Source organism: Phodopus roborovskii, unplaced genomic scaffold (assembly GCF_943737965.1).
Source record: "Phodopus roborovskii unplaced genomic scaffold, PHOROB, whole genome shotgun sequence".
NCBI lineage: Eukaryota > Metazoa > Chordata > Mammalia > Rodentia > Cricetidae > Phodopus > Phodopus roborovskii.
Window position 1 is genome coordinate 162526 of NW_026125865.1, and position 11209 is coordinate 173734.

The 11209-nt window shown below is 43.2% G+C and overlaps 1 protein-coding gene across 1 annotated transcript; it reads right to left on the bottom strand.

The window, feature by feature from the left end:
- Window positions 1-4193: 4193 nt before the first annotated feature.
- LOC127217861 (uncharacterized) lies at window positions 4194-5546 on the bottom strand (the record flags this gene model as incomplete). Its single annotated transcript, XM_051178865.1, has 1 exon — window positions 4194-5546. A coding segment is annotated over exon 1 (1353 nt), but the record flags the coding sequence as incomplete, so codon positions are not given.
- Window positions 5547-11209: the final 5663 nt, after the last annotated feature.

An 11209-nucleotide genomic window follows, 5' to 3' on the forward strand; every position in this document is an offset into this window, starting at 1 on the left:
AGTTTGCACCATAAGTGGGGATGTCCCAAGTGTTCAATCCAGCAACTAGTTGGCAAAAATCAGGGGTGAGACTAGGCCACCAGGTGCCAGGTAGATAAAGGCCAGAGGTTGACCCCACGACCTCGCCTGTTTGGGAAATCACTTGCCAGGTCAAGAGCAGTGGGGGAGGGGCATGGGGCGATCCCGCTTCAGAAGCATTCAAACCTATGTACAAAAGCATGCTTGCTAATGTTGGGAACTCTTATCTTTAAGGGGTTTTGAGAGCATTGAACTTTCCATGTTGGTTCAGATGGGGCCTGGTCCTGGGTACGATGTTCTGTTGTGCGGCCTTCACGTGGGATGTGTGGATCCAGGCAGCAATTCCGTCCACTTTCAGGGCGGTGGGAGTTGTCAGGAGCACAGTGTAGGGCCCTTCCAGCAGGGCTCTAAATTCTTAATCTGATGTCTCCGAACCCAGACAGAATTGCCAATCTGGAAAGAGTGGGGCTGACAAGGGGTTCTTTGTTCCTCCCGGTATGCGGCCTCCAGAAGTTTCCAGACCTCTTCTTGGACTATCTGTAAGGCTCATAGATGCACCTGTATGGAAGGGGTGTTTGCAAAATCAGAAATGTCAGCATCAAAGAATGATACAGCTGGCGGTGGACTGCCATATAGGATTTCAAAGGGAGTTAGGCCATGAGGGCCTGGAGTGTTTCTGATCCGATAGAGGGCCAGAAGTAGGAGTTGTACCCAGTCCTTAGAGCCAGTTTCAAGCATTAATTTGGATAAAGCCTCCTTAATGGTTTTATTTATTTTTTTTTTATACCTGTCCTGAACTCTGGGGTCTTTTAGCACAATGCAGTGTCCAATTTATCCCCAGTAACCTGGCCACCAACTGACTTACCTGGGAGACGAAGGCAGGCCCATTGTCTGATCCTATTATCTGTGACATCCCATATCTGGGAAAGATTTCTTCCAAGAGTTTTTTGGTAACCATTTTTGCAGTCTCATGTTTGGTAGGGAAAGTTTTCATCCCTTCTGAAAAGGTATCTGTGAAAACTAGTAAATATTTATAACCATACATTCCAGGTTTGACTTCAGTAAAGTCTATTTTTCAATGGACATCAGGCCTATGGCCACAAAGCCGGATCCCAGAATTCAGTTTGGTTTTTCCTTGGTTGATCTGGGCACAGGCCAGACAGTTAGCAGTTACTTGTTCCAGTAATAAATTCCGATTGGGAAGGTAAGTTCCAATTTCTTGTCTATCTAGCAAAGTTTTCATCTTTTTGGCGCTCAGATGAGTCAGTTTATAGAGGTGGTCTATTAACATTTTTGCCATTTTTATAGGCAGTATAGTCTTTCCTTGGTAGACCCAGCATTGCCGATTGGGGTCATAATCTGCACCTAGTTTCTGAACAATGTCCAAATCCGTTTCATCATAGTCCCAATCTGGAGTCTTAGCTGTTTCCTTTTCAGTCAATATGCTTATAGTCAATAGTTGGGGGCCTAAGGCTGCTTGTTTGGCTGCTTCATCAGCCAGGCGATTTCCTTTTGCCTCCAGGCTTTCCCCCCTTTTGATGTCCAGGGCAATGCATTATGCTCAATTTCTTAGGAAGGAACAGGGCCTTCATTAATACCAAGATTTCATTTTTATTTTTGATTTCTTTGCCTTCTGATGTTAAAAGGCCCCTTCTCTGATAAATTTCTCTACGGGCATGGGCAGTGGCAAAGGCATACCGGGTATCAGTGTATACATTAAGCTTCTTACCTGCTGCCATCTGGAGAGCCTGAGTCAGAGCAATGAGTTCAGCTCGCTGAGCAGAAGTACCTCAGGGGAGTGCAGTGGCTCATATGACCTCTGTGACATTCGACACTGCAGCCCCTGCCCGTCTCTCACCATTTAGCAAGTAGCTGCTGCCGTCTGTGAACCAAGAGTAGTCCGCATCCTTCAAGGGCTGATCGGTCAGATCAGGCCACATTCCATGCATCTCTGCAAGGATCTGCAGACAGTCATGGGATGCTGGTCCCTCCAGCAGCGGTAACAAGGTGGCTGGGTTCAGGGTTACTATTGGCCCGAACTGGACCCTGTCTACATCCAGGAGCAGGGATTGATAGTGAGTTAGATAGGCATTAGATAGCCATCTATCTGATGGATGATGGATGAGGGACTCAACTGCATGTGGCGCCAGTATTGTCATTGGCTGTCCCAGAGTCAATTTGGTGGTGTCCTTGATTAGGGCTGCAATCGTTGCCACCATTCGGAGACATGGAGGCCATCCTGATGCAACTGGGTCTAATTTCTTGGACAAGTAGACAATGGGCCGTCTCCAGGGTCCTAACTTTTGGGTTAAGACTCCTTTTGCATAGCCCTGTTTTTCATCAACAAAGAGTTCAAAAGGCTTGGTGACATCTGGCAAGCCCAGGGCTGGTGAGGACAGCAGGGCCCGCTTGATAGCATCAAAAGCCTGCTGTTGTTCCTCATTCCATCTAAAAGGTGTGTCTTGCTTGGTTAGCAGGTAAAGGGGGGCTGCTATTTCTGCAAACCCCGGAATCCAGAGTCTACAGAAGCCAGCAGTTCCCAAAAATTCCCTAAGTTGACGTTGGTTTTTGGAGATGGGTATGTGAGATATGGTTTCTTTGCAGGCAGGTGTCAACCATCTTTGCCCATCCATTAGCTTGTATCCCAAATAGGTGACTTCCTATCTACATATTTGAGCCTTTTTGGCAGAGGCTTGATACTGTAGGTTCCCCAGTGTTTGTAATAGGGTCCCAGTAGCTGTTTTGCAGTCCTGTTCAGTGATGGCTGCAAGGAGGAGGTCATCCACGTATTGCAGCAGGATCAGAGATGGATGTCTGATCCGGAAATCTGCCAGGTCTTGGTGAAGGGCCTCGTCAAAGAGAGTGGGCTATTCTTGAACCCCTGTGGCAGGCGTGTCCAGATTAATTGCCCTGAAATGCCCAGTTCTGGATCTTTCCATTCAAAAGCAAATAAAGACTGACTTTGAGGGCTCAGCCTCAGGCAAAAGAAAGCATCCTTTAGGTCCAGAACAGTGTACCAGGGTGAGTAGGGGGCAAGGTGCTTAGTAGGTTATAGGGATTTGGCACCGTGGGGTGAATGTCCTCCACTCGCTTATTGACTTCCCTAAGATCTTGGACTGGCCTGTAATCCTCGGTTCCTGGCTTCTTTACAGGCAGAAGTGGAGTATTCCATGGGGATCAGCAGGGGATCAAGTTGGTCTAATAGTCTCTTAATGTGGGGCTTGATTCCTTGATATGCCTCATTTGACATGGGATACTGTTTAATTGATACAGGGGTGGCTGTTGCCTTCAGGAGTATTATTAGGGGTGACTGTTGTATGGCCAGACCCATGCTCCCTGTTTCTGCCCAGGCCAGGGGGTATTGTTTTAACCATAAGTCCATTCCTTCCTGCTGCTCAGGAGGCTTTTCAAAAAGTCTATATTCATTTTCCAATTGTAAAGTCAATATTTGAAGTGGAGCCCCTTGTGGGCTGGAGACTTTAGCTCCTGATCCTTCAAAACGGATCTGGGCTTTTAATTTAGTCAGTAGATCTCGACCCAGGAATGGATATGGACAGTCCGGCACATGCAAAAAGGAATGTGAGACTTTACCTGATGCGAGATGAACTTTTCTCTCTGTGGTCCATCGGTATTGTTTCCCTCCGGTGGCTCCTTGTACCCAAGCTGTTTTGCTACTCAGTGGCCCGTTCGTTTCGGTGAGAAATGAATGTTGGGCTCCAGTGTCCATCAGGAAGGTGACTGGTTTCCCCCTGACTCTTAAGGTTAGCCTGGGGGAGGGGGAGGGGGAGGGCTCCTGGCTCCAACCGCCCTAGTCTTCACCTAGGGCTAGAAAGCTGAGTTGGTCTTGGGGGTCTGTCCCCACACCTCTGATTTTTAGGTCTCTTAGGGCAATCTTTGACCCAATAGCCTTTTTCTTTGCAGTAGGCACATTGGTCTTGATCTACCTGGACCTCCTTCCTTCTCCCTTCCTTTCCTGACTTCCTGCTTTATGATTATTCTGAGCTACAGTGGTCAGGATTTTGCTTAATTCTCTCTGGTTCCTACAATCCCTCTCTTTCTCTCTCTCCTCTAGCTCCTTTTTTTAACTTGTCCTCTCTTTCCTCCTGCAACTTTCTAAGTCTTTCTTCTTTCTCCTCAGGTGTCTCTCTCTTATTAAAGATCTTTTCTGCTTCCTTTATGAGATCCTGCAGGCTATAATCTTGTAAATTATCTAGTCTCTGCAACTTAGCCCTAATATCTGGAGCTGACTGCCAAATGAAAGCCATAGAATCATTGCCCCTTTGCTCGTTACTATCAGGATCAAAGGGTATATACATAAGGTAGGCTTCTGTTAGCCTCTCCAAAAATGCGGTCGGAGTTTCCTCCGGTCCCTGGGTTATCTGTCTTACCTGAGCCAAATTCATGGGGCGGTGTCCCGCACCACGGAGGACCACTATGAGTAACTGGTGATAAAGGTGTAGGTGTCCCCTAACTGCAGAGGTGTTGAAGTCCCAATCGGGACGATTTAAGGGAAAAGCTTTCTCAATTTCATTAGGCAACTGAGTGGGCCTCCCATCATCTCCTACGACGTTCTTTTGGGCTTCCAGGAAGACGTGTTGTTTTTCTTCCAAGGTTAGAAGGACCTGCAAAAGCTGTTGGCAGTCATCCCAAGTGGGTTGATGGGTTATTAGGATGGATTCAATTAGGTTAGAGAGAGCTACAGGGTCTTTGGAGAAGGAGAGGTTGTTAGATTTCCAATTATAGAGGTCAGACGCCGAGAAAGGCCAGTATTGAAATTGGCCTCTTTGTCCAGCAGTCTGGCGTAAGGGAAAGACTCGAGAGGTTCCTTCCATGGCTGTCTCCCTTTGACCACAGAGTCTGCCAGCTACTGGGGAGTCTGCAGTAGTTTCTTCTTTTCCATTGTCCAGGGCAGGAGTGGTACTGTCTGGTTTGTCCGGACCCCTTTGCCCGGCATTACTGCCACCTACAGTGCCCTGGGTAGGGGGCTGATAAGGTGGGGGGTCTCTGTCTTCTGAAAGCAAATCTATAAGAACAGACTCATCAGCAGGAAGAATAGGTTTGGAGTGAGGGGTTTTCTCTTTCTTGAGGACAGGATATAATTGAGATTTGGCAGTTGCCTGAGAGGGAACGAGTGGTACAGAAGAAGGCAAAGGGGGAGCAGTGGGTCCCTGTGAAAGTGGGGACACATCAGTCTTGGGGAGAGATTTAGAAGGGGGTTTGGGGGTGACAAAGGGAGCCACCCAAGAGGGTGGGTCAGAGGCCAAATCTTCCCAGGTGACAATATAGGCCACCTGGTCAGGATGTCCGTGGGGTTCAGTGTCGAAGACTTGTTCCTTCACCTGCAAGATAATACCAAGGTCGAAAGTCCCATCTCGGGGCCAGCCAACATTGAATGTTGGCCATTTGGAAGCACACAGGGTTTGCCATCTCTTTTTCTTTATGTCAACTGACTGGTTGTGCACTCGGCCCTGGACTTCGCTCCAGTGATCTAGGGTCAGACTCAAAGGGGTAGTTACAGATTGTCCCATGTCTTTTTCAAAATAAAGAAGCAAGTAGATAGACAAGAGAAACAGAACACATAGACAGCCTGCACCAAGATGTGCAGTGCAACTTCTCCCTAAAACCGAAACCAGATATTGAGTTGGAGGCACAGAGGGTCTTAAGCCCCTGGCCCCTCCAAAACCACAAATCCCAGGGACTTGTTGTGATCCCCGAAAAATTGGGTGCCCCAGATCCCTGGGACATCTCCCAGTTTTTCGGGGGAGAAGTCTGAGCCTATCAGCTCCTTCTCAAGCAACCTACAGACACGACTAGCCGATTACTGATCAGACACGACTAGCCAATTAGCGATCGCTGTGCAACAAGCAACAAGTAAGACATACGAGACAACAAAGAACAGAAATTAAGTGCAGGCTAGCTTACCTCCCAGTTGGTGTCAGTCTCCAGGGGAAGGGTCTCCAATCTCGGTGGAACTTCCAATGAAAGACCCCAAGAGTTCAGAGCCTGTCAGGGGGAGGCCCTTGCCCCAAGAGACGAGACCAGACCACTGGATGCAAGTGCAAGAGGCTGTTTAATGTTTACACACAGGTACCAGTGGACGCTTCAGTCTTTTGGGAGACTGAGAGAGCATGCGTGGTTAAAGCATATGCAGTTTATATAGGGTTGGTGTGGCAAGAAGCAGGCTTACAGAAACAGAAGCATGGTTACAGGGATTTCATTGTTTCATCTAAATGTATCGATTGTAGTTAACCAAGGACAGTTGGTTATTCGGGTTGGGCACAAAGAATACAAAGAATTCAGTTATGACTCTCTCAGCATCCTGGATACCATCATGCTGACCTAGCTTTAGTCCAAGCTGCAGACCGCAAATACCTGGTTGGCATTGGATGAGAGCAGCACCTGGTTCCCTCCTGTACTTTTCCCATAACTTGACCTTGGCAAATTGGCAAGAGCAGCTCAAACAGGCAATATGCATAGTGGGGGGGGGGTCTTTCACCTTCTGAGCTGTCTTGAAATCTCCTCTAATAGTGAAATTAGTGCAAAACTTTTCAATTTAGCCTTAGGCAGATTCTTAAGACACAGGAAATAGACATCCACACTCATCACAAAAATGGTCTCTAGTCCAGTTGCTAATATAGCTCTCCTCTGAAACCCCTTTAACTTGGCCTCCATTGTGCACATTGCTCTCAGCACTATTGTCTTCAAAGCTCCTGCTAGAATGGCCAGTGTCTTAGAGTTTAGATTGCTAACATGAAACACCATGACCAAAAATTAAGTTGGGGAGGAAAGGGTATATTTGGCTGATATTTCAGAATTGCTGTTCATCAAGGAAGGAAGTCAGGACAAGAACTCAAATGGTAGGATTCCAGAGGCAGGAGCTGATCCAGAGGCCATGAGGTGGGGGGGGGGGGTAAGCTGCTTACTGGATTGCTTCCCATGGATTACTCAGCCTGCCCTCTTATAGAATCCAGGACCACCATCCCATGGATGGAACCATCCACCATGGGCTGGACTTTTCCCATTGATTACTAAATGAAAAAATGCCTTACAGCTGGATCTCATTGAGTCATTTCCTCAACAGAGGTTCCTTCCTCTCTGATGACTCTAGCTTGTGTCAAGCTATACAAAACTACCTAGTACACTGGTTAACTGTGATATGACTTGGTACAAGAAACACATTATTGCTAGTTCTTGAGACAGATCTTCAATTTTTGGGTTAAGACTATAGAATCTAAAGAGTGAGATCTATTGAACTGATTTCCTGTTTTAGTGAGCTGTATTACCATTGCTATAGTAAAAAACAAAGTTGGAGTATCTCTGCCAGGTTTTATTAACCTGTGTAAGGACTGCGGGTAACACAGCCTGTATGGAGAGTGAATAATTTTGGATTTCTTGGAATTTTCAAAAGAAATTGATTAAAATTTTTCTGAATATTTACCCCATTATTGTTCACCCCAGAGAAACAGACATTATATAAGAAGTAATAGCCATATGTGACATAGACTTTATTGGCAGTATATGTTGGGCCAATAAAGATGGCTCTACTTCATTTTGACTCAAGGTCAAAGAGTTCAAAACTGTCCTTAGTCTTCCAAGGTTAAAATCATAAGACCTAAAGGTCTAAGGCTTGGCTACTGTAGGATATTTGATCTTTGTCTTGGGTATTTTATCTAAATAACAATAGACTTGGTCTGAGATGTGGTTACTCTTGACCCTCAAGGCCAGATGACAAGAAATTATATATAAGGTGTGGTTACCGAATCCTTGGAGAATTACGGAAGAAAGTCTGTTTGTTTCATGTACATCATACTATGTTCCCTTTTTGGTTGAGGTATTTAAGAATAGTGAAGAATAAACTTGATATTTTCAGTATTCCTGGATTTCCCTATTGACTCTATCCCATGCCTCTGACTCTTAGAGTTTTTACCTGCCATTTCTCAATCCATAACCTACCTCTCAGGTAGCAACCAGGCAAGTTGGCTGGATCCGACTGACGGCCCAAAAAGACATGATAAAACAGACGGCAACCACAAGTACGTATGTCGTTTATCTCAATATGACAGAGCTCTTTTTGTGTTCCTTGAGAAGGACAATGTCCTCAATAGTGTTAATAGGTTTCATGAAACAGGTTATCATGAACAAAATAACTACTGTGAGCAAAGTATGTTAGGACTAGGATATTCTGTACATTAAGTCTGATTAGAGTCTTGCTGTTTGGATCCCAGCAGATATATTTTCACTGTGTGTGTACATGATCCAGTTTTTCTGAATGAATGTTAGAATTGGTTCCTCAAGGGAAATGTATGCAAAAAGAGATTTCCAAAAGAAGTCTGCCTTTAAAGATAAAGAAAAGCTGTTGGAATTCCCAAGCTGCCAGGGGAGCAGTATTAGGGGTGACAAAGTCTAGGACAAGAGTGGTGGTGGCCCCGAGGGCTCTGGCTCCTTCAGTCCTGCTGGGTAGGGATGTCATCTTAGGGCACACTGTAGGTGGGGCAGGGAAGGGCGGGGCAGGGCGGGGCAGGGCAGGGCAGAGCCATGGTGATTGGCTGAGCCCTATGCTTTGCCCTCAAATTCACCTGCAATGGTTGTGATAATACCAGCAAAGCTGCCTGTCAACTTATTCTCCTTGAGGTCTCCGGTTCTTGACCTCTTCCAGGGGCAGCTGGACTCTGGAGCATGTTTTCTGGGATTCCGAGGTAGTGCTGCTCTTCTTCTATACCCCATAGTGTGGCCATCCACTCCTCATAGAGGGTGAGACCTCTTTTATATGTTCTCTCTCTATCTCTCACACATACACAGAAAAAAAAAACCAAATACACACACCTTTACATGTGCACACCATGTGTACCCCATTTCTGAACTTTTATGGATATTTATTTGTAATATTTCCTAATAAGTAGTTGTTGTACTTAAACTTATTTTTATATATTCACTTGACCTGTATAAGTACTCATTTTTTTCTTTATGTGATTTTGATAAGTATCCTTCCATTTCACTTTCTTGCATGTATTTTGCTGTTCTAATTTCATAATTTGTTTGCTTGGTCTATACATTTATATTCTTTTTCTCTGAAATATATTTCTTCTGTTATAAATCTTTCTCAAAATACTACTGTGGTGTATTCCATATGGTTTTATAGGTCTTTTAAGGTGTTATTTTGGTATTATTAGACAAATATTGATTTTTATTAATATGTTTTTGTTAATCCTTTAAGAATTTCATATATGTATGAAATGTGTTTTAATCATATTATCCATCTCCATACTCTTCTCTATGACTCTTCTGGATCCAACCTCTTCTCAACTTCATGTCTTTTTTGGGGAAAAGGTAGTAGGAAGAATTAGTTTTCTTTATAGATGTGGTCCCTGGTAGGTTGACAATGTTCCACTGGATGGTCATTTATGCATATATATCCATGTATGTATTGGAAGCACAAACTAGAATGGATGTGTTCTTTAATGGGGTTGATTAAGCATCTGCTTCCTCTGGTGATTCTGAAGTCATATATCTCTAACATGTATATCTCTAAATGTATATATTTAGTTATATATCTCTAAATCTAACATATATTATTAGATACATTATAGTCAAATATATATAAATCTAACATAAAAGTCAAATATCTCTAAATCTAACAATTTCTACTATTTAAATCATTTAACGTCTCCATCAATGTTGCTTGATCAGGTATGACATTATGAATTTTCAAAGACTATTCTACCCTAAATTAGTAGCTATTTGGATAAAATTTAATTCTTCAGTATAATGACACTCTAGCCAAGAATTAAACTCAATTGTTTTTCCTTGGGAAGGCTCTCCTGCAGAAAATTTATAATTTATTAAATAGTTCTTATACACTAAATTTATCTCTGTGTGTGTTTTTCTTTCTCATTCAGCCTTCACAAACATGTCAGGTGTTCATTCTAATACCCTCATTCAAAATAAGAAAAATAAGAGTAAGGGTGGTCAGGTAACCTTTCCAACATGGCATATGTCATAATTTGTGTAATGAGTATTTAACTGAAACTCCCTTTAGATGTAAAATTCAGGGATCTCCCTGCAATTTCACATTGTCCTCAAAGTTATATATTTAATTGGTAACCACTTGTGAACACTTATCACTGAACAATTTAATCTGTAAGGCATGCTCTTAAAGAAGACATACACAGCCTTGTAGATGTGTGCTTTATGGGATGTTTTTGTTTCAAAATGAAATGCAACTTTATTTTTGTTTCAGAATTACCAGAGATACCAGTTGCTGAAAACTTATCCTCCATGGAAATTTTTCTCAGAAAAACAGAAAACTTTCAATTTTTTTTATCCTTTTTGCTTCATTGGAAGGATAGATAGCAAGGTGATCATTGTTAGACATGCAAATAAGGGGTATTAAAACTCACAAATATCTATTTTCCATTTATCTCATGCCCAATAATGTAATCTCATTACCCAAAATCTTTTCCCCAAAATTATTCATCTTAAGTTGTTTTGCTACTATCCTTACATAGGATCCTGTCACTTTCAGGCACCATTCACAGTCATTTACTCATTTATTCTGTCACCTCATTCACTGAGTGGGACTACCACCACCACCAGATAAAGCAAATAAAATAGAGATTGCAGGGACTATTCCTTCCATGAGATAGGCTCTCAGTAAATTGAGAACTGCTTCCTAGTCTTTAATAAAATATTTAATTGAATCATTGCTTTATGGAGTACTTTTCCACACTGAAAATCACAGTATTATAATTTGTATTTCAACCTCAAAACAGAATTGAAGGAACTCAAAGGAGAAGGAAACTCCATTGTATTTATACATAGTTTTACTCTTCCTGTTGGTCCCTTCTTGGGGTTCCATAGCCCCTTCATTTTATCAATTTTTCTTTCAGAAACTTCCTTTAGCCATCTTTAATTCTCTGCTTCTTTCCCTGAGACTGCTCACGTCACCAGCCCCACTCCACCACCACCACGTACACATAAAAGATGCTCTGGCCACTTATTGGAATGACAACATTCTTTTTTCCTTGCCCCATTTCTTTTTTCTGTCAGTACTGTGGAAATGTTGGGATAGTTTTCTCTGGTCTCCATGGTTTTTGATAAGAAATTTTCTACTAAAGTACCAAATGACAACAATTATGAAATCTTTTGCAGGATCTCACATGTAGCTGAGGTTTGTTTGTTTTCACTTTACTCT